Here is a 22,027-nt window from a genome sequence, read left to right on the forward strand (position 1 = left end):
AATTGCTTTACATTAAAATGTTCCTATAGTGAAAATAGGAGTTGAACTCGAACTATGAGCATACATATGTTTTGTTAATAAGGGCACAGTGTTTTGTGTTACTGCTGTTACATCACTCAAGCAAATCAGTCACATTTTATTCTATTCAAAACAATTTTAGCTGTTACAAAAATGAATATGAATGCATAGAATGCCAATCCACCCATTGAGACAGACTGAGAGCAATTCATCATGGGGTTAATACTTTATTGGATCCACAGACACACATCATACAGTAAACGTAACTGAGAATGAGTGGATATTGGTCCTGAAAGCAGCCATCTGCTCGGTCATGCTATGCCTACCCCCTCTCCACCCCTGAGAGCATGGAGCAGGCTTAGGCTTTGTAAAATAAATAAACACCTGGTTTCAAGAAAACCATTAAAACACCTTTTTTCATTAAAACAAAGTGACGGATAACGTTTTTTTTTTGCGTACAAAACAAATGATGAAAATGCAAATGCACTAAAACAATAATGTGCCATAATAATAATAATAATAAAAAAAAATCACTTCTATTGACATTCCATTATTGGACTATATACAAAACCAAGACATGATATTTTTTGTATTATATGACTGATAAACAATGATTTTGATGGGGTTGCAAACATACACACAAACCTCCATGATTGCTGAATTGTCTGTATTCAGAACCTTTATAAGAATGCTCTCTGCACTCAACTGTTTGTACAAAGATGTGCACCGCCTTCACTGGTTTGTTGCAACTGCATTGGCGTGTGTGTCTGTGTGTGTGCGCGCATGAGTGCACATCTGTAGATGTACAGGAAAATGTCTGAAATATGCAGAGCTGCTTTTTTTTTTTAACTAATTCAGTGGTTATGAGCACTTAAAAGCATATTGTTATTAGACTATTAATATTAATGTAATGTTAATTATATATATTTAATATCATGGTAGTCTTTGTCATGCAATGGGCCTGAATGCAACATAGTTGCTCCGCATTGTACATGTATCTATGTAATTAACTTTACTTTACAATAGATTTGTATACTGATTATTAGACCAATGAGAGCTTCACACTTCCAGTGATATTTTTGGTTTGCATGCCTGTACATGTGTGCTCCTGTGTGTGTGTGTGTGTGATTGACAGCAAGAGGCTTGGTCTCAGTAACATTTCAATCAAATCTTTCAAGATATTAAGGCACATTTGAAAATATATCCTGATGTACACAATGAGTAAATCTAGACATCTCACTTCTGACAAGCACTACCACAGTAATAGCACTAACATGTTTATAAGGAAATGGCTACAAAGTACATAGTGCATATCATTAATCGGTACATACCAGTTACCCTTCTATTGCACCAGAGATTGCAGTATGATTATCATCCCAGACCACAGGGGTGCAAGTGTGTGTGTGTGGTGTGTGTGTGTGTGTGTGTGCATGTGCGCATTTTAATACTGTGGTTTCCACAGCATGATCTGTTTGTCTTCTCCACCTGTGATGACAGTGCTGCACTGTTCGCTCATCCACATGACAGTGACTGCACCTAGAGGACAGATGGGGAAGTGTGTATAACCACACAGCACAGTACACCGGCAAATAGACCTTTGAAGTTTGCCAAAAAAAAGGACCCAATGCTGCCATCTTTGGGCAAAGATGCTACCTGGGCCTATTTGTAGGCGAACTTCAGAGGTCTATATAATATGAAATATGAAATATGACAACTGGTGTGGTGTGTGTGTGTGTGTGTGTGTGTGACAGTACATACCTGTGTGAGCAGGCAGTTTTTGAGTTACTTTGCTACTGAGCAAGTCCCACACTCTGAGGTCACCTGACTGTCCACCTGAAATCACTGTGTTGCCATCCCAACAAAAGCACCTGTTGCCAAGGAAGTGTCATGTGACAGGATCAAATTATAAACTCACTAGTAGCAGGACTGTAGTTGCTTTAGAAGGAATTATTACACGGCTCTTCATAATGCTGCAGAATGCTCCATTCATTTGAATGGGCCTTCCCAACATTCGGTGGTCTGATATTTCTCGATAACAGACCGTTGCTAAGCATAACAGACCACTGCACGTTGGGGTCCGGTTCACCCTGTCGGAACCTATTTCCCGATAATGACTGGCGTTCTATACATTATCCCATACGTATTTAGCAGTGTTTACCTTTGCTCCTCCTCTGCTGGGACGGTGGAGATGAGCATGCCAGTCTGGACATCCGTGACCTTCAGGCTGGAGTCCTCTCCTACGCTGAGGATGTGTCTACTGTCTGCAAAACAAAAGGAGTAAGACCCCAGGGAAAATTAAATTGCTTGCAGGACATTCAGCTGCAGACAAAATAAAGGATCTCATATATGCATGCCAACAACACAGACAGTCCCATGAAGCTAATGTAAAGTTACTAGTTAGAAACAAGACTATATGTCTTCCTTAGAAACAAGACTATATGTCTTCCTTAACACGCACACACAGACAAACACACGCGCACATACACACACACACACACACACACACACACCACACACACACACAAGTCACACACCAGGGCTGAATGCCATCTGGTGGATTTTGCCGGAGTGGCAATTCAATTGATGCAGGGGGGACAAACTTCCAATGTCCCAGATGCTGAGGATGCCATCTTTAGTGCCAGAAGCTAGAAGTGTGCCTGCTGGGCTGACAGCTATGCAGTTCACCTGAAGTGACACATTTATGGCAGAAGTTTATTTGATTTATTGCAGTCGAACTAATAATTACTATAAATGCACACACACTCTCTCATCTCTAAACAGACTGCAGGGACCACACTGGTCATGACGTACCCCTGCATCATGCTCAAACTCTGCCAGCAGCTCAAACTGGCTCCTTTTGTTGCTGTTGACGTCAGCGGCCACACATCGCCACACCTATGAGATAAACACATTAGCATACACATACACACCACTGCACAAGTGCACACACATACAGACCAGTTCATGGCTGATTTTAATTGCCATTGTAGTGTACTTGATTGCTTTTATTAAAGGTGTCTCCCATCAAAGTGAATGGCTAACTACTGACTATCTAATGTACCTTAACAGTGGAGTCCCATGATGCAGTATACAGCTGGTCATCCTTCCAGCACATCTGACTGATAGCATCATCATGACCCATTAGGGTGTCCTGCCTCCTCCCAAATGCCACCGAGTAGAAATATCTATGGAGAAAAAATAAACGGAATCAGAAGAAGAGAAAGTGGGAGTAGCACATACACGACCATATCAGAATGAGTCAATAAATGTTGCATGTGAAATTGTTGTACTGTACTTTGTACTTTTGTACAGTAACTGTAAATTCTAGTGAGATATGATCTTTGTCTGGCTGGCTCTGTAATTGGAAGTACACTTGAACCCCTAGAGTTAGTTGTTGAGGGAAGGATGTTGCAAAAGCTCCTTAACATTATGGACAACACCTCACATCCACTGAACGAACTACTTGTCAAACAACAGAGTGTTTTCAGCTGGAGGTTGCTCCAACTTCGCTGTAACAAGGAGCGTTATAGAAAATCATTCCTGCCCACTGCCATAACTATTTACAACAACTCCCCTTTGTGCCGTGAGAGAAAATCTTATGCTGAGAGTCAATGCAGTTTACAACCTCTTTAACAGAGACTATATCCAATTGTATTTATTTTTTAACTTGTATGTATGTTTATGTGTGATATATGTTTATATTACTGCTGTAACACCATCATTTCCCTTTGGGGTTGAATAAAGTAATCTATCTATCTATCTATCTATCTATCTATCTACTAAGGTATTGCTTAATGGATCTTACACATTATTGTCCCACGAAGAGCAGACAACGGTCTGATCCTCAGGCAACATCAGACAGGAAGATAAGGCCTTAGGAAAATGTGCAAAATTTAGGAACTTAGGAAAAATACAAAACTGCTCGCTCAATAAACAGAAACAAACAGCAGAAAGAAACATTAGAGTACAAGCCATAGTGATTGTGGGACAGTTAATGTGACACTAACCATGTTAGAGAATGACACACTCCTCTGTAGAGCATTTGTGTCCCTGGAAAACATCTTCAGAGTGGAGTCTGTCAAGAAACAAGAGCTTGGTGACACTACTGACTTTGTATGGCTCAGTTATGCTCTGGTGAAAAGTATGGTGGGACATCACCACTGTTGTCGCTCACCTTGTGAGGTGGTGAAAATGGCTGAACCACTGCATGTTACTGCAATTCCCGTCACGGCCCTATGTTACCATGGAAACAAAAAGAAGGCAATCACAGCGTTTTTACCCACAATTGACCAAAAAGAAACAGAGAGAGAGAGAGAAAGAGAGAGAGAGAGAGAGAGAGAGAGAAAGATGCAAAGGCGCCAACTCACTCTTTGTGAATTTTGTGACTGGACTGAAGACTCAGTTTGCTCATGTTGCTCCAAGCCATTTTTTTGCTCTCCTCTGTCAGATCTTCAAATGATGAGTCTTCACTGGGCGACACTTGAATGAAACACATACATCACACACACACACACAACAACTAGAATGTAATAAATTGTGGATACTTAATGTATCTAATATATTCCAAGTTGGGCGGGTTTTGGACATACATGGTGAGAGTTCACTGGAGGACGTGGTTGCTGTGGAGACATTGTGGAACCTGGGGGTGATCCTCTGAGGATGAGCAGTGGTGAAGAGCTGCCGTGGTGTTTGCCCAAACTCCAATATCTGAGTCAGCATAGCAATCTTCTGATCTGGGTCCTCAATGCTGATCAGCATGCACACACACACACGCACGCACACACACAGACACATCCAACAACTTTGAAACACAAGTGAGACTTTTCTGTACATATTTTTGTGTGAACCCCTATTAGTTACTTCATCCTTTCTGTGCTATACTTTGTCTGAGTGGCGCTGGTTTCATTCCACAAACTCAGCTAGTCTAATATCACAGGGTGAGGAAGGTTTCATGAGAAACATCTGTTTCTGATGGGCCGACTTACCTATCACAGTCAATTCCTCCTTCATATGTTAATGGATGAAACACTGAAAGAGTGAGAGAAAAAATACATATTAACTACAAACTCAAACACATGATGAGCATCATCTAAATTGAGATACTACAAACAAGGGAGTTACCATTATGAGCGGCAATAGCTTCGCTGCCTTTCTGCTTGTAACCAAACACCAGATCGATCCACTCGTGCAGGTGCTCCGATACATACTGACTCTCCAGAGCACTGCGTAACTTCTCCAAGAAATCCTCTGCATCTGCATCACGCAACACACACACACACACACACACACACAATACAGTAAATAGTAAAAGAAAAATCTGAGAAACGAAAACTGTAAACTCCTGAAAAAGGAAGTTAGATAAACATGTGGTAAAAGACCGTCAGGAAATGGAATACAGAACAGAGATGGAGGCAAGAATGAAAAAGACAAATAAATATGCTTTACCTGCAGCCCAAGGAGGAAGAACTACATCTCCCACACAGCAACCCCCCTGCCTCTTCCCCAGGTTTAGATTCAGCTCATTCTGCAGGAAACTGGAGTCCTTCCCATAAAACTCAGGAATTAACTACAGACACAAACAAACAGGAGGGTTAATACAAGATTATACTGTAGTGGTTTCTGACAGATTTAAACCAATGCTAGCTTTTGGCTACTCACCTCTTTAAAGTCTGTGGCTCCCTCTAAACAGTTCTTCCATGTCTCTGCAATACTAACGGAAAAAATGAAGGCACAGACAAGTGAGACATCCTCTCCTCCCCTTCTCTTCCAAAAACAGTTGCTTGCATGACTTAAACTAGTACAAAGTTTCTAATTTCTATGGAATGACCTTTTTTTTTTTTTTCAGAAACGCAGACTTATTTTCCGCTTAACTTTGCCATTGCTTAAAAGAAAAACAAATGTACAGAAACCTTCTAGATAAAAAAGGAGGTGAAAGAGCCTCGCTCGGTTGCACACTGAGACTTTACTGTGGCACCTTACCTGTTGAACATTCGATCAGCATGGTCATAGCGTCCGTTCTGGAGACACAGCATGTGCTCTGGAGCTGTGAGACACATTGACCTTTGACATTTAGTCATTGGAGGAATGCTTTTTAATGTTCACAATAGAGTGTAACTATGTCTAAATGACTATGACTAAACCATTCAGGCTTCATTAAAACTAATAATGACTGGTAAAACTATAATGACAGGCTATTGGTATGTTATATTATCATTACATGTGTATCCATGTGAATGTGTATGTGTGTGTGTGTCATTGCATATGTGTTGCATGTTTCGTTGACACCCACCCACTCTAACTAGATAGAAGAGCACATATCCTGGAGATGAGTAGTGACTTCCGTACATGAAGCGAGGATCTGGCATGTCTCTATAACGTGCCTAAACACAAAACAAGTCACAATTTAATGTGCATTTCAGCGTCCAGCTGTGTATTTGTCATATCATAAACCTACAAATTACAAGATCACAGGAAAAAAAACACAAAGATGGGGAGAGAGTGAGAGAGAGAGAGAGAGAGTGAGAGAGAGAGTGAGAGAGAGAGAGAGAGAGAGAGTGAGAGAGAAAGAGAGAGAGAGAGAGAGTGAGAGAGAGAGTGAGAGAGAGAGAGAGAGAGAGTGAGAGAGAAAGAGAGAAAGAGCCAGAGGCAGAAACAGACAGTGTCTATGTTGCTTCTTCTCACTAGTAATCTCTCCAGTCTCTCTGTGTTCAGTGCTCCAATTGGTTTACTAAAGTCCCGAAATGTAGCCGGATTCATCAGGTCTGTTGGAACAGAAAGACATTTCAACTAGGAATGTAATGATATGTGTTAATCTGTATCTCATATTACAGGTAGTTTCACATGTGTAGATCAATCAAATTGATCTGCAGTACAGCTATGTAAACATGTATGTGTGTGTGTGTGTGTGTGAGATTATGACCACCATGTATTTCAAAATTCATGTATCTTGTTCGTAACTATATGCATGTGTGACCTGCATGTGTGACCCACCACTGCCTTATGGGAAGAGCCTGTGTGTTTTACAAAACAACATGTGTAACTAATGTTAGTGTGAATGTATGTTTACGTAGATGTTCCTCACCTAGCCGTGGGCTGCTGTAGTCACTGATGACCCAAGGGAAGACGGGATACTGAGACAGGTCATTGACGCTGCGGTCAGCCAGGTTGTTGAGGTGCAGCAGGTACTGGTAGTTGGAAATGTGGCCCTTCTGCCACTGCAGCATGTAGCTCTCTGCTGTGTGTTCCGCCATGTGGTTCTCTGTGGTATAGACACAGCAGTCAGCTACAACGGTGTGTGTGTGTGTGTGTGTGTGTGTGTATGGTGGGATGCAAAAGTATTTAACCCCCTTGAAATTCATCACCATTTGAACATACCTACGTTTCCCCAAACAGTATTATTGTGGACATTTATATTTGTATGTACATGTATGTATATGATCAAATATAGCTAAAATAGGATATTTGTATATTTAAACCCCAGTGATTTTGAGTTCCAGATGGCAAATTATTCACAAATCTCTTTCTGGACATAGAAAGTACTCTGTCCAGGAGTCATGCCAGGTTGTGAAATAATACAAGAAATGAGGACTAGAGACAAAGTGATTCATAGGTCCGCATTAACACATTTATAGATGTTACTTATTAAAATGGGGAGAGGTGTTATGGTCACATGACACTGAAATAGAGCTTTTTGGCCAATTCTCAAAGCACTACATGCAGTGTACATCTACCATTGACAGAGACTCAAGAAATACCATCCCAATTTTAAAATATGGCAGTGGTAACACCCTCAACTGTGGGATCTGGGAAACCTTTTAGAATTAAAGGGTCAACAAATAGAGATGCATTTTTACACAATATCACAAGAAAGCCTGTTGAAGTCAGTTGTAAAACTAAGGCTTGGAAGAGATTTTGCCCACCAGTAGGGTAATTATGCAATGCTAAATCAAAACTGGAGTGGCCCAAACAGTAAAGAGAATATGTAAGGGATAATGCCCGACGAGGTGTCCATTATCAGAAATAAATCGCTTCCGCAAAGTCCATTTATTTCTGATAATGGACGCATCAAAGGGCATTACCATGGTCACTTACGAAATAAATAAATATGAAATCAATTATTAATACTAAATAAGTTTTAGAGCTAAAATCGGTAGTTTTTTCAGCTGTTTACAGTTGATTCCATTGTTGCGAAGCCTGCCTCCAGGCTCAACCGTCGTCCTACTATCGTTGTTATAGTTACCATTCATAAGCATTGATATGGAACGGCGATTAAACTTTTTTTTTACCAGATCTACTTCATAGGTGTAGTATATCACTTTTTAAACGACACCCTTTTCAACCTAGACCATGGTATAATCTAGAATAACTCAGTGAATTCTAGAATAAATCCAGCTAAGGGTATATGGCACTACAGTGCAGAACCAATATCCACCAATTTAGATACCCCATATAAATTCTATGGAGAGGAATTGGATCAAAACAATGCAGAACAATATGTAAAGCTGGTACTGTCACATCAAATGAATTAAGATTGCTATTACACCACAGGGGTTCTTTTTTTTTTTTTAAGTATATTTTTTTGGGCTTTTATGCCTTTAATGCAACAGGATAGTGGAGAGTGACAGGAAGTAAGTGGGAGAGAGAGTCAGGGTGGGAATCGAACCCGGGTCGCCGGCGTACGGTGCAGGTGCCTCAGCCAGTTGCGCCAAGGCTGGGGCCAAACAACTTATCTAGCCTTCCAAAGTGTACTAAATAATAAAATACTTACAATGATTTGTGTGTGTGTGTGTGCGTGCGTGTGCGTGTGCGTGTGTGTGTGTGTGTGTGTGTGTGTCTGTGTGTGTGTGTGTGTGTGTGTGTGAGAAAGAGTGAAAGAGAGACCAAGAGGGAGGATAGGAAATGGAGACCAATGTGATGAAACTGACCCAGGAAGGTGGCAATGTAGTAGTAGAGCTCATCCCTGTCTTTGGTGTGGTAGAACTTCAGGTAAATGTCTGAACAAAGATCCGTCTCGGAGCAAAACACCTCCAGACCCTGAAAAAAAAAATACAGTACACAGGAAACTGAGCATAGGAAAGGCCGGAGTCCAAAATAACAGTTGTTTGTGTTTGTTTGTCTGAACCAAAGTCAAACCATAGCTTACCAGTGGGCGCAATCCATGCCTCCTCTTGTAGATGCGTCTGACACTGTGAAGCCGAATCTGCACCGCTGAGTCCTAGGTGAAGAACAGCAGGAGAGGCCACACAAACAGGTGGTGGTGAGGGAAAATGGATATTGCATGAAGTATGACGGCATAGATAGTCGATGTGTGTGTGTGTCTGACTGATGATTCTACTGACCACTGTTCTATGGATGGCTCCTCAGAAAATGATTAAAATAGCTATAATAACCATAATATGGTATATTATATTATGGTATATTTTACCTTAATGCAAATAAGACAGCCAATATTATTGGATACCTGACTGTATTGTCCTAGAGCAACGCTATTTGTAAAACACATCTGGACTGAAATTAGAAAGGAAAAAGGGAAAGCAAAAAGCTACTGACCAATAATTCGTCATTATATTAATATCATTTAGCAATTTAAAAACACTAGGTGGCCTTAAGACTCCCCCAAAAAATAAGTGGACATATCTCACACTGATCGTGACCTCAAATAAAAAGTACTACAAACAGGGCAATAGGAAGAGTACTTATTAACTAAATGTATAAGTAACTAATTAACAATTACACCAAAAACCTAAATTTCGGCCTTGAGACAACTGCAAAAATAACTGGGCTCAAGTCAGCCAGCTGTGACTTTCTCATGGCCTTGTTGAAAGCTATCAACAGCAAGAAAAAAGGTAGTAAGCATATTAACAAGCACTAAATACATGTGGTACCTCTCATGCATATGCTACAACCCCAAATCAGAAAAAATTGGGACATTATGTAAAATGCAAATAAAAACAGAATGTTATAATCTGCAAATCTCGTAAACTCATTTTTAGTTGCTAAAAGGACACAGACAACATATCAAATGTTGAAAAAGACAAATTTGACTATTTCATTGAAAATATATGTTCATATTGAATTTGATACCAGCAACACGTTTCAAAAAAAGTTGGGATGGGTGTAACAAAATGCTGGAAAAGAACCATTGTCTATGAGCACAGTTTGATACTAAATTCAGAAATGCTAGTGTAAACTTTACCATGCAACAGCCAAAATTGTATTAGACATGATAAAGAAATACCACTGAGGTAACATGGAAAAGGTTAACATGGACTGAGGTAACATGGAAAAGGGTCCTGTGGTTAGACCAATCAAAATCTGCAATTCTTTTTGGAAATCATGGACTCATCTGGGCTAAAGAGGAGAGGGCCTATCCAAGTATCCAACATATCCAACTTTTGTGCTTTTAGTGCTCAGCTTGAAACCCAGCATCTATGACGGTGTGGAGGTGCATTAGTGCCTACAGCATGGGCATCTTGCACATCTGGCAAGGCACAATCAATTCTGAATGATGTATACGTGGCAGTATAAGTTTTGAGCAACATATACTGCCATCCACGCAATGTTTCTTTTCAGGGAAGACCTTAAATATTTCAGGAAAACAATGCCAAAATGAATTCTGCACATATGTCAACAGTATTTCTCCATAGAGGAAGATTCCAGGTGCTAAAATGGCCTGTCTGCAGTCCAGAGCTGTCAAATTAGGGTCATCATAGAATGAAAAACATGAGTAAGAACACCTCATACGGTTGAGCAACTGAAATCCTATATCGGGCAGGAATGGGACAACATTTAATTCCCAAAACTCTAGCAGCTGGTCTTCTCATTTCCTAAACATTTACAGAATTTTGTTAAATGAAGAGGTGAAGCAGCACAGTGGTAAACATTCCCTGTCCCAACTTTTTTTGGAAACATGTTTCTGGCATGAACTTCAAAATTATCATATATTTTCCATGAAATAGTAAACATTTTCATTTTCAACATTTGATATGTTGTCAATGTCATTTTTGCTGCTAAATATGGGTTTACAAGACACATTCTGTTTGTATTTGCATTTTACGTCCCAACTTTTTTTCTGATTTGGTTTTGTACATTTGGGAAGCTCAAAATAACATTCGAAACAAGGCCATATAAGACCATGAAATATTTGTGGGATTTAAGATGTCATCATATCTCTGATACATGCTAATCGGTCAGCCTTGACTCTATCAGCCTTGACTCTGAAAGCTGTACTATTGTAATGTGTGTAATGTGTTGTAGCCAGCATAGAGTTATCATGGCCACATCGTGCTATATTAAGGTGTGGCGCCCAAGAAGACCAAGGGCAGGTGTGAGTACTCACAGGGTAGCCATTGAGCGGTTGGAAGTAGAGGTTCTGGTCAGTGATGCACACATGACCTGGGTTGGTCACCAGAGGAGAGATCATCTCTGCCTCACACTCCATGTGGGGTAGCTCTGAGACACTCTGGAAGCTAATGGACACAGGATTGGACAAATCGTTACTGGCAGCAAAGGAGACAAAGTGAACAGGTCTCTAATGCTAGTGCGTATGACAACAGAAACAGAACTTTTCCTCATACCTATTTTTGTCAAATGAAGTTCTTGCCAATCTGGACTGTAAATTTGCTGCTATCTGAAAAACAACACAACATGGTTCTTTCAATATGTGACTAATTGATTTGGTACACAGCAAATATAGACTGGCCCTTGTGGCATATTGTGTGAATGTATGTACATGTGTTATGACTGACCATGGCAGTCTGATCACCCAACTTATCCAGACAGGATGCCCTGTGCAACTGATAAAAAAAACATCAGTAAGATGATTACATTATCAATATCTGGCTGCAACAAATGAGCTAAAACGTTATTCAGTTGACCAGTGTGACTATCTAATTGTTTACATCTTGCATACCTGCAGTAAAGTTTGCACAACATCCTCAGTTTTTCTTGATATCTCTAGTTGAAAAAGAATGTCTTGATCGCTCTAGAAAAAGGCCATAGAAACGGTCAGCAAGGTTCAACAAGTTCAACAAGAACTAACATTGAACTATGGTACTATCAATAGTGTGTTTAAAATGTGTAGACAGCACCAACCCTTTCAATTTTGTACGGTGCAACAACATTCCCATCTTTAATAAGGTAAACCTAAATGAAAAAAGCAAGATCACATTTGAAAATAAAAGTTAAAACCGATGCCACTGGGTATAACATTTGATTAGATTAGATTATAAATTAAATATAAATATAAATAAAAGTATAGATATGTGCAATGTATTAGCAGTGTATGAACAACATGTAAAGATATGTGCAGTGTAATAGCAATAACATTATAGGAGTAGTAAAACATAAGTGTATGTGCAGTACGAACAGTATAAAGAGCAATAGAATAAGGCTGGCTATGTAAATATTTAAATGTGACATATAAAATCTTACACACTTACCTGTCTGCTTTCCATTGATATACATGGAGGCTTACTTCTGGAATTTAAGAGTTAAAATAAAATAGAGAATTTAAGGTTAAAATAAGTTAAGTTGTGAATATTCTGACAAACATAAACATTGAACACTACAAACAGACATTCCCTAGACCTTGGACCCTACCTTGGACTAATTTAATTGATTTTCTTGTGTGTTTATCCTAACAATCACTTTTAAGAAAGAGGTTATCAGCGGTCTGTAAAAGCTCTGCTTACTCTGTAAAAGGATTTCGCTCATTGTCCTCTGTTGCTTCAATCCTCCTGCAGTCCTTCAAGGGAATCTTTGGGTAAAAGATAAAGAGTAAGACTGGGCAAGTACATCTGATTGTGTGATTCGAGGTAAGTAAAATGTGGAAGCTGGAGTCTACCTTTAGTATGGGCTGAGACGCATCCTCTGGCTCAAATATGACAGATTTTGAACAGACTTTAAAAGATCCTCGAAACTTGCAGGGGGCACTTAAAAGAAAAGTCATAGTGTCAGTAACTGGTGAATATCTATTCATATCTATTTTTTTAAATATAGGAGTTAACAATCTCTATGTCTTGGCCAGCAATTTAGTGTGTGGCACAAATGTCTATTTGTCTTATAGAGCATTCACATTTAATTCACCTTTATCTCAAGGGCAGAAACTAAACACCAGATCACCACATACCTCACCCTCTGCCATTAGCTTACCTGTTCTGGGATGAGCATCTGGTGGTCAGCTGATACGCTGTGTGTTGTTCAAAATAATACTCCTCTAGATCCAATAGCAAGAGCGAGAATCTAATGGATGCATTGCAGACAAATATAAATATATTTTCAAATAAAGGATATGCCTCATATTTACTTAAGCTTCGACAGAGAAAAGCAAATGTTCCTCAATGTAAACAGAAGTATAAGCAATTAAACACGACTGAATGTTTCCATAGGGCTATCTGAAATTCCGACCGCGAGAGCAGCCTAACTTAGGCTAGAGGAAACATCTTGAAAGGAAAACATTCTTGAGGGCCTTTCTTACATGGACTATAGGCCTTTGATATTACCTTGTTTCAACGTAGCCTATGCATAAAATACAACCTACAGTAGATGACACGGTACCAACGCATCAGACTACATGAAATGATGTCAGGCCTGCAAAACATACGATCCAGCGACCTCAATTCATAGCTTACGCCCGCAGTCAAAGCTACTGCCCGGACGACGAGGTGACGGGCTGAGTCCAGTCACGTCCCGTAATGTGCAGTTCTTCTCAAAGGTAATGCTTCGATTCCATAACGCATTACACATAAAGGTTTCCGAACAATCGATGGACTAACCTTTCTTTAGATCGCTCCTTTTTCCTAATGAAAGCCATCGCGCGCCGCTCACCCCGTTGGAGAGAAGCGCGTGTAATGACTTCCGTAAACACGGAAATCCTGTAGGGTTGCGATGAGAGTGGTAGGAGCTCAATGCCTATTGCCTAACATGGCCTGTGTCATGGACACACCACATAATGTATGTTGCAAGTGCCACTGCGAGCCTTTATATTTATATTTATAACTATTCCCCAAAACGACGATAAAAGAGACGGAGAAAAATATGCAACATAATAGGCTTCATAGTAAGTAAGTAGTAGGCCTAGGCCTAAGTCAAATTTATTTATAAGGCACATTTAAAATACAGTGTAGGCTACACTGACCAAAGTGCCTTACAAAGTGCAAAAAAGACAGTACATAACACATACACATACTGTACACATAAGAGTACATAAATGCAGATATCAAACAATCATAAATGGGCAGGAAATGCTAAGGTGAAGAAGTGTGCCTAGGTTTAAAACTATCGATGGAGGGCGCATTTGTAATGGAAGGTGGCAGCTGATTTCATAGACAAATAAATTCATTATTTGCCTGTTTGCATCATTAATTTGTAGAACACTGATTACAACCCCATTGTTAATGTGTTTGGTCATCTAAGTTTCACTCTTTTCTTCAGAGTAGGCTGACCACGTTTTTGTGTGGGAGCTCATACAAAATCCTCACACAGTTGACAAGTAAAGTAATTTGCTGTAGTTGGTTATGACAGGACAACTTGAGACTCAGATACAGTGAGATAGAGTATTCATCACATGCACATAGAATTGTACAGACCAGTACTTTCTCAGTCCCTGGATTGGGCATTTAGCTAAATCATGAGGCAGGTGGATCCTATAAAACCCCATCTCTCTGTTTTGTTAAGCTACACTTCTGGCCAGCCTCCATCCAGAATCATGAGGGTGCTCTCTCTTGCCTGCCTACTTATAGCACTCAGTGGAATACCTGCAGCTGTTGTTCCACAGAATGACAAGAAAAGAAATGATAGGCCAATCATCGGTGAGTGCCTACTCTCACTAAGATTGGACTTGCAACAAGAAAAACTCAATTAAATTAATCTTCAGTAGTGACATACTTCAGGCTTTATTTGTGTGTTTTTTGTGATTATTGCATGCTTATTTATATGATCTATTTGTGATCATATTTTTATATAACAAACCTATTTGCTAAGGAGGGATATCAGCCCAGAACTACCATCTAGTGATGTGAAAAGGCAAAAAGAAGTAAATATTGAATTTGTTAACTGGAAATTAATAAAGGAATTTGAAATACAAACATCGTTATATGAGGTATTATATTACTTTACCAAATATACCTATATTGAAGCCTTATATTTTACCTGAAGCTACGTTTTCATTCATATTGTGTTTTTTTTTTATTATTCATCAATACTGTTTTTTTCTACTTAGGCATATTGGCACAAGAGTTAAAATATCCTGAGCCTAAGCGTAATTCCTACATTGCTGCATCTTATGTCAAAACTCTGGAGGCTGCAGGAGCACGCGTCGTGCCTGTGATGTACGAGCAGCCTCATGTATTAGTAATGGGATCAGTAGGATTCCTCACAAGATGTCTGTCTAAAACTCTCTTATTCACCCTCTCCATAATACATCTGTTTATGTATGGTTGACCTTTGCATGTGTGTGTGTGTGTGTGTGTGTGTGTGTGTGTGTGTGTGTGCGTGTGCGTGTGTGTGCGTGTTACTTTAACAGGGTTAATCGGACTGAAGAAGAATACCGTCATTTGTTCAACTCTATCAATGGGTAAGCTGTGGAAAATATCAGTATTGTACATAGTTATAATGTATAGAAAGGTGGAACTCAGATATTTCATTCTTACAGTATTCTTCTCCCGGGTGGAGCTGCAAACCTTATGACATCAGGATATGCTAAAGCAGCTCACATCTTTTACAAATTTGCTTTGGAGGTTTGTGAGTCTTATCTTGTTTTTATATAGAAACCTATGTAGAAAATGAGAGGAGGTTGTACCTCTAGTAAGGAAAACTTTATAATCAGTGTTGACTCATCAGATGCATGAAGTTCATGCAAACACAAATAATTAAAAGGATTCCTGAGAGTGTGGGACACTTACTTCTGGCCTAATTAATTACACTATTGCCCCCAGATTGGATATTTCACTTACAATTAATTGACTAGTCCATGGTTGTAAAGTATTGCATTATTTTTCATATTTTAACAAACCTGTAAGCATGACAAACTACTCCACTGTCATTAAGTACAGAGCATAATAACTCTATGTGTTTCTGTGTTTGTTTTTTTTGTTTATTTATGTGGCTGAGGGATTTGTTCATGTGTGTTTATCTGTACATCTGTGTGTGTTATAACACAGGCCAACTCCCAGGGTGATTACTTCCCAGTGTGGGGTACTTGTCTGGGATTTGAACAGCTGTTGGTAATTACAAGTGGAGAAACTCTGCTGTGTCGAACTAACACCAGTGGAGTGTCTCTGCCACTGGAGTTCACACAAGGTCAGTGTGGATCAAATACTGAGGACAGCCACCATATATCTCTACACTTACACTAACTATTCTTAAGTATTTAAGCTTTGAATTTAGCCTTACGTCGTCATACTCAATTCTAGTCATTAGAGTCTGATACTGCTCCATTGGGATGCGATGGTGCGTGTTTCAACCGATACAGGGGTTCTTCCTCTCCACAAAACATTGTTCTTGCGCTGTCAATATCTTGTACAACAGACGTGATAGCGAAATCTAAATGTCAAACGGGAAGAATGAAACACTTTTGATTTAAATGTCACTTACAAAGACATTGTTCCATACTGATAGCTAATATTTTGTCACTAGCAACCTACATCTGTCCTCTGTCAAACACAGTTGCATTTTCAGCTCTGAACAAAACCGTTCAGGAGTTCTGGTCCAACCGTGACTCCAAACAGCTCCGGTTCGGGCATAGTTGCTCCACAACGGAACAAGTCCAGACCGAACTCTCCGACCTCAAATGTTGTGGGTGGGGCAAAGTTAGGCTGGCATCCAGGCTACTTTGAATATAGACATGGATATTAAACTGACGTTTCATCACAAAAATGAAATTAGAATCAACAGTGTCATAAAGGTCATATTAAGGTTACCATCACACTTACGGGTTAGTCAACATAAACCTATACAGATAGATAGATGGATAGATAGATAGATAGATAGATAGATACTGTATTGATCCCCAAGGGGGAATTCAAGAACATTATTCAAGAACACAGTACATTAACAAACTATTATAGAGGTATAAAGAAGCCTCTTTAGCTAACAGCACTGATATTTTAATAATAATTGCGTTAGAAACTAGATGTACCGCATAGCGGTACAAAATATGACCGCCGCTCAGTCCTGTACATCCGTTCCGCGAAAATAAATCACACTTCAATTTGTCTCCATATTTTACTCCATCCCCCACTCTTGAAACTTTTGTGTATGCTTGTTTGGCATGCCTGAGTGTGTGTGTGCGGCTGCACAGAAAGTACCCTACTGGTGCTGAAAAGGTGAATAGATTGTAGAATAGCCAAAGAAGATGTAGAATTGTTATAAAACCTTTAAAATCTCTAAACAATCTCAAGTAGGGCAGTTCATCACAGTTCATCCATTGCAACTGGATTGATGAAAGGTCACTTACACCTGTAGGCTACATTGTATTTGGGAAAAGCAAAAGGTATCAGCATAATGTTATTTATTTATTTATTTATTTATTTATTTTTTATGTATTTTTAAACAAAAACATCTCTGTCAGTTCCATGCCGTTTTCAACAGCTATCAAAAACAAAGGTCATTTTTGGATGGATGGATTTTTTGTGAATGTTTCTTCTTCTACATAAGATTTTAGTCATCTTTAGTTCATGTAATACTTTATTGTCAATGCACAAATTAAGTAACAGTAGTCTGAAACGTTATTGTTAATGCACAAATTAAGTAACAGTAGCCTAGTCTGAAACGAAATGCTGTTTTACATCTAACCAGTGGTGCAAATAACTGACATGTCCAAATGGGCCTTGATGAAATGCGTCGCTAGACTGTTCATACACATTTTAACGGGCCAAAGTTGAAGAGCTTTTGTCCGTTATTGTTAGTGCAAATATAGGCTGATTCATGTTCCCTTGCATTGTTTAACTGAGGTCCATGGCTAGTCTGGCTTTCATCAGACCAAGCTCAATCTTTTAAGAAATCAAAAAATAAATAGCGGGCAGATCAGGCTGGGTTCACCCAGCCTAGTCCATAGGCACCCGATATTGTTTAATTTTCCGATTGAGATATACACGCTCTGGCTATTCTAAATGCAAAAATGCATCAGGGAGTTATGACAAAACGGTAACTAACAAACTAGATCCTAATAGAAAGCTTCCCTAAGCTACAGGTAGGATTATAAGGTAGGCCTATTTACAACATAAATTGTCAATAGGCTATGCTGGCGACACAAATAAAATCTCCTTTGGAAACCAATGGCTTACGCCTTACAGTATCAAGCGGACTTAAACTGTCATATCGTGGCGAAAAGTTGTAATAACATTCACGCAGCTCCATGAGTCAAGGAAAGCGCGAATGAAGTAGCCACTTCTAAATGGGACCCACTACACAGTAGCTTAAGGTGTTTTGCTAAAGCAGCCATAATGAAATGAAGGTGTCATTGTTTGGATACTTCACACACACGTGCTTTTTAATTTCACAGACTACAACTACCAAGCTGTAATCAAAGCACATCGATTCCCCTCTCACACCCTGCACGCACTTAAAACAAAATAAACAGGCGTCTCAGTCTCACGCATGTATAGGCAAAACTGTATCAGACCGGTGTAACGTTGGTAAATCTTCCATTGCACAGAATGATTTTGTAGCACGTGCAATAAATGACAGTCGAAAGATACAAACAGTGCTGCTATACATTTGCTTGGTATAACCGCATGTATAGTTTTCTACAAATGCAATAAATCAAATGCCTCCATCACTCAACCAACGCTAACGGTAACATTACCTAGGTCCTTATTGATATTACAAGATTAACGTACCTGCAGTAAAAACCAAGCATGTCCGATAAACATCCTCAGATTTATTTCGGCTTCAAGAAGAAATGGGAATTACACTTCATGTGAACATCGTCCTATCCTTATTAGATGTTCGCTGCGGTAAATTACAGTCCTTGTATGAAGAGTCCATTGTTTTTTCCAACCCACTTTTAACTTCCAACAAAATTACGTCTCACTGCAACGATGCGCCATCTAGTGGACAAACGACTACTTCTCGCCAATACTGAAAATGCAGCCATGATGATGATGATGAATATTTATTTTGGCTTTCTTTTAATCCTACTGATTTTCATTTTTTACCGGGGGTGGGGGGCAAATCACAAATGAGTGATTATGAGCCAGGTTGATGTGGACCCTTGAGACCAACATACCATAAAAGATTCACAGAGAACTGTGTCTGCCCTACCCTCCTTTCGGGGGGTCCAGTCCAGCGGGGGGGCTGCAGATGAAAACGAAAAATGACGGTTCCATGCTATCCATGTGGGGGTACATGCCCACCAAGTTTTGTGTACCCCGGTCTTTCAGTGTCCCGGGAATCCTTGTTGGTGTACGTCACTAAATGTACACATAAATTATTTTATTGTAAGGCCCCCCATGAACGAAAGTACACAAAACTTGGCATGCATTCAGAGGGTGTCATAATGATCCTACACTTTTAATTTCGTGCAGTTTTGACCTTGTCAGCCAGAGATATTGAGATGAAAACACCAAATTTTTTGCTTTTTAATTTTTAACTAGGTGGCGCTATACATTAAATAAGTGGTAATGGGATGGGTTGACATGCCCCCTTAAGACCAACATACATAAAAAAGGTGGACCTCCTAGGCCCTACGGTTCTCGAGATATTCACAGAAAACTGTCTCCGGCCACCTACAGGCCAGTTGGTGTATAGTAACATAAATGAATTTATTGTGTGGCCCCCCATGAACGGAATTCCACGAAACTTGGCGTGCATACAGAGGGTGTCATAATGATCCTACACTTCCAATTTCGTGCAGTTTTGACTATGTTAGGTCACAGATACCTTCAATTACAACACCTCATTTTTACTTTTTTGTGTTTAACTAGGTGGCGCTATACATGAAATGAGTGGTTATGGAATGGGTTGACATGGCCCCTTGAGATCAACATACAAAAAAAAATGGTCCTCCTAAACCCTACGGTTTTCGAGATATTCACAGAAAACTGTGTCTGCCCTACCCTCCTTTCGGGGGGTCCAGTCCAGCGGGGGGGCTACAGATCAAAACGAAAAACGATGGTTCCATGCTATCCATGTGGGGTTACATGCCCACCAAGTTTCGTGTACCCCGGTCTTTCAGTGTCCCGGGACTCATTGACGGAAATTTGGGCATGCGAAAAAGAAAAAAAAAAAAAAGAAAAAAAAAAAAAAAATCTGACTAAACCTATATGACCGCCGCTTCGCTGCGCGGCGGTCATAATTATAGGGTCAAGAGGAATGGTTCAATAGATAGATAGATAAATAGATAGTGTCATTTATCAAGAGGGAAATTATGTCTCTACATTTTACCCATCCTTGGTTAGTGAACACACACAAAGCACACAGCGAGTATTGTGAACACACAAACCTGGAGCAGGGGGCAGCCACTGCTGTGGCAGCTAGAGGGCACTTGGGGGTTAGATGCTTTGCTCAACGGCACCTCTACCATGGATGTGGACATGGGAGAGCAATATCAGGCACTCCCCCGCCTACATTTTTCCTACCCTTTGTTCTTTCTCTCTATCTCTCTTTCAATTTCTCTTTCTTCATTTTTTCACATCAACCATCTCTTATCTGTTTTGTCACACTCTCTCAATTTCTCTATCACCCTTTTTACTCCTTTCTCAGTGCCCTTCTTCTCATCTCTCCTCATTCTTAAATTCCTTCTATCACTCATTTATCAGATGCCGCTGAGAGCAAACTCTTTAAAGATTTCCCACCAGAGGTGATGACAGCTCTGGCAACTGAAAACATCACAGTGAATTTTCATAAGTGGAGCATCTCCATGGAGGTGTGAGAAAACAGTACAGAATGTCAGTATTGCATTACGTAACATTACATTACATTACACAGTGATTTTCATCTGTGTTAATCTGGATTGATTTCTCTCTTAAAGAATTTCACCAAGAGCGAAGAGCTGAGAAACTTCTACAAAATCTTAAGCACCAATACAGATGGAAACATAGAGTTCATTTCAACAATGGAGGGTGAGGACATCAGTGAAAATATGTGTGTGTGTGTGTGTGCGTGCGTGGGTGAGTGAGAGAGAGAGAGAGAGAGAGAGAGAGAGAGAGAGAGAGAGAGAGAGAGTGTGTGTGTGTGTGTGTGTGTGTGTGAACCATTCATAGTCTCTGTGTCATTTTTCAAAAACTTTTTTGGACTTTGTATAGCATATGACTATCCTATATATGGAGTCCAATGGCACCCTGAGAAAAATGCGTTCGAGTGGAGTCAGACATACTACCCTCACACACCATCTGCAATCAAAACCACCTTCTACATGGCAGACTTCTTTGTCAATGAGGGTATGCTATAGTAGCCTTATGAATAAACTCTACATAATTGGGAATGAAGAGAACTTGCTTGGGAAACAAAATCACCAGTAGATTATGAAGGGCATGAGGGAGTGTAACCTGTGTAACACTATCGGATGGTTTGATGTTTCCCCTCACAGCAAAGAAAAACTTACATTCCTTTGCCAGTGAAGAGGAGGCGCTGAAGCATCTGATCCAGAACCACAATCCAGACTTCTCTGGTGGCGATGGCTCTTCTTTCCTACAAAAGTATTACTTTGAGTAAACCAAAATAAATGTATGTTTGTTGTGGACATATCATAAATAAAAAATAAAAAAATATCAACAGACAAATCTTGAAAATGAAATCTTGATTATAATATGACATGCTGGTGATGTTTTGGATGTGCACACCTAGTAAACTACAAGGCCAAACGACTAGGTCTATAGATAGATAGATAGATAGATAGATACTTTATTGATCCCCAGGGGAAATTCAAGGTCTCAGCAGCATACAGACTGCGTATATAATAAGTATATAAGTATATAATATAAAAACACAACTAAGCAATAAGGACAGTAGAAGATAAAGAATATGCTAAATATACTAAAATACAAATTATACTAACTAAACTTAAATA

The 22,027-nt window shown here is 39.7% G+C and overlaps 2 protein-coding genes across 4 annotated transcripts; one reads left to right on the top strand and one right to left on the bottom strand.

Moving 5' to 3' along the window:
• Nucleotides 1-225: 225 nt before the first annotated feature.
• nsmaf (neutral sphingomyelinase (N-SMase) activation associated factor) lies at nucleotides 226-13,932 on the bottom strand. 2 transcript variants are annotated; one of them, XM_042068424.1, is made up of 31 exons: nucleotides 13,794-13,932; nucleotides 13,171-13,260; nucleotides 12,863-12,950; nucleotides 12,711-12,775; nucleotides 12,459-12,492; nucleotides 12,112-12,162; nucleotides 11,930-12,001; nucleotides 11,766-11,813; nucleotides 11,595-11,647; nucleotides 11,357-11,486; nucleotides 9,161-9,232; nucleotides 8,943-9,051; nucleotides 7,100-7,276; nucleotides 6,700-6,779; nucleotides 6,308-6,398; nucleotides 5,998-6,061; nucleotides 5,677-5,728; nucleotides 5,464-5,584; nucleotides 5,140-5,271; nucleotides 5,004-5,046; nucleotides 4,608-4,765; nucleotides 4,386-4,497; nucleotides 4,193-4,251; nucleotides 4,026-4,093; nucleotides 3,824-3,891; nucleotides 3,080-3,203; nucleotides 2,830-2,913; nucleotides 2,553-2,703; nucleotides 2,177-2,279; nucleotides 1,777-1,886; nucleotides 226-1,554 (listed from the first exon to the last, which is right to left on the bottom strand). In XM_042068424.1, exons 1-31 carry the CDS (start codon nucleotides 13,829-13,831, stop codon nucleotides 1,460-1,462), a joined length of 2,742 nt encoding a protein of 913 aa, XP_041924358.1. In that variant the 5' UTR covers nucleotides 13,832-13,932; the 3' UTR covers nucleotides 226-1,459. The 2 variants fall into 2 exon arrangements, with proteins under 2 accessions (XP_041924358.1, XP_041924357.1); XM_042068423.1 differs by having other exon boundaries at nucleotides 12,459-12,495.
• Nucleotides 12,673-21,730, top strand: LOC121688680 (gamma-glutamyl hydrolase-like). 2 transcript variants are annotated; one of them, XM_042068433.1, is made up of 10 exons: nucleotides 12,673-12,833; nucleotides 14,695-14,828; nucleotides 15,239-15,347; nucleotides 15,542-15,592; nucleotides 15,671-15,755; nucleotides 16,179-16,317; nucleotides 20,778-20,884; nucleotides 20,990-21,080; nucleotides 21,264-21,398; nucleotides 21,548-21,730. In XM_042068433.1, exons 2-10 carry the CDS (start codon nucleotides 14,726-14,728, stop codon nucleotides 21,670-21,672), a joined length of 945 nt encoding a protein of 314 aa, XP_041924367.1. In that variant the 5' UTR covers nucleotides 12,673-12,833; nucleotides 14,695-14,725; the 3' UTR covers nucleotides 21,673-21,730. The 2 variants fall into 2 exon arrangements, with proteins under 2 accessions (XP_041924367.1, XP_041924366.1); XM_042068432.1 differs by lacking the exon at nucleotides 12,673-12,833 and adding an exon at nucleotides 12,946-13,732.
• The last annotated feature ends 297 nt before the right edge of the window (nucleotides 21,731-22,027 follow it).

The sequence above is a fragment of the Alosa sapidissima genome, chromosome 17, assembly GCF_018492685.1.
Source record: "Alosa sapidissima isolate fAloSap1 chromosome 17, fAloSap1.pri, whole genome shotgun sequence".
NCBI lineage: Eukaryota > Metazoa > Chordata > Actinopteri > Clupeiformes > Clupeidae > Alosa > Alosa sapidissima.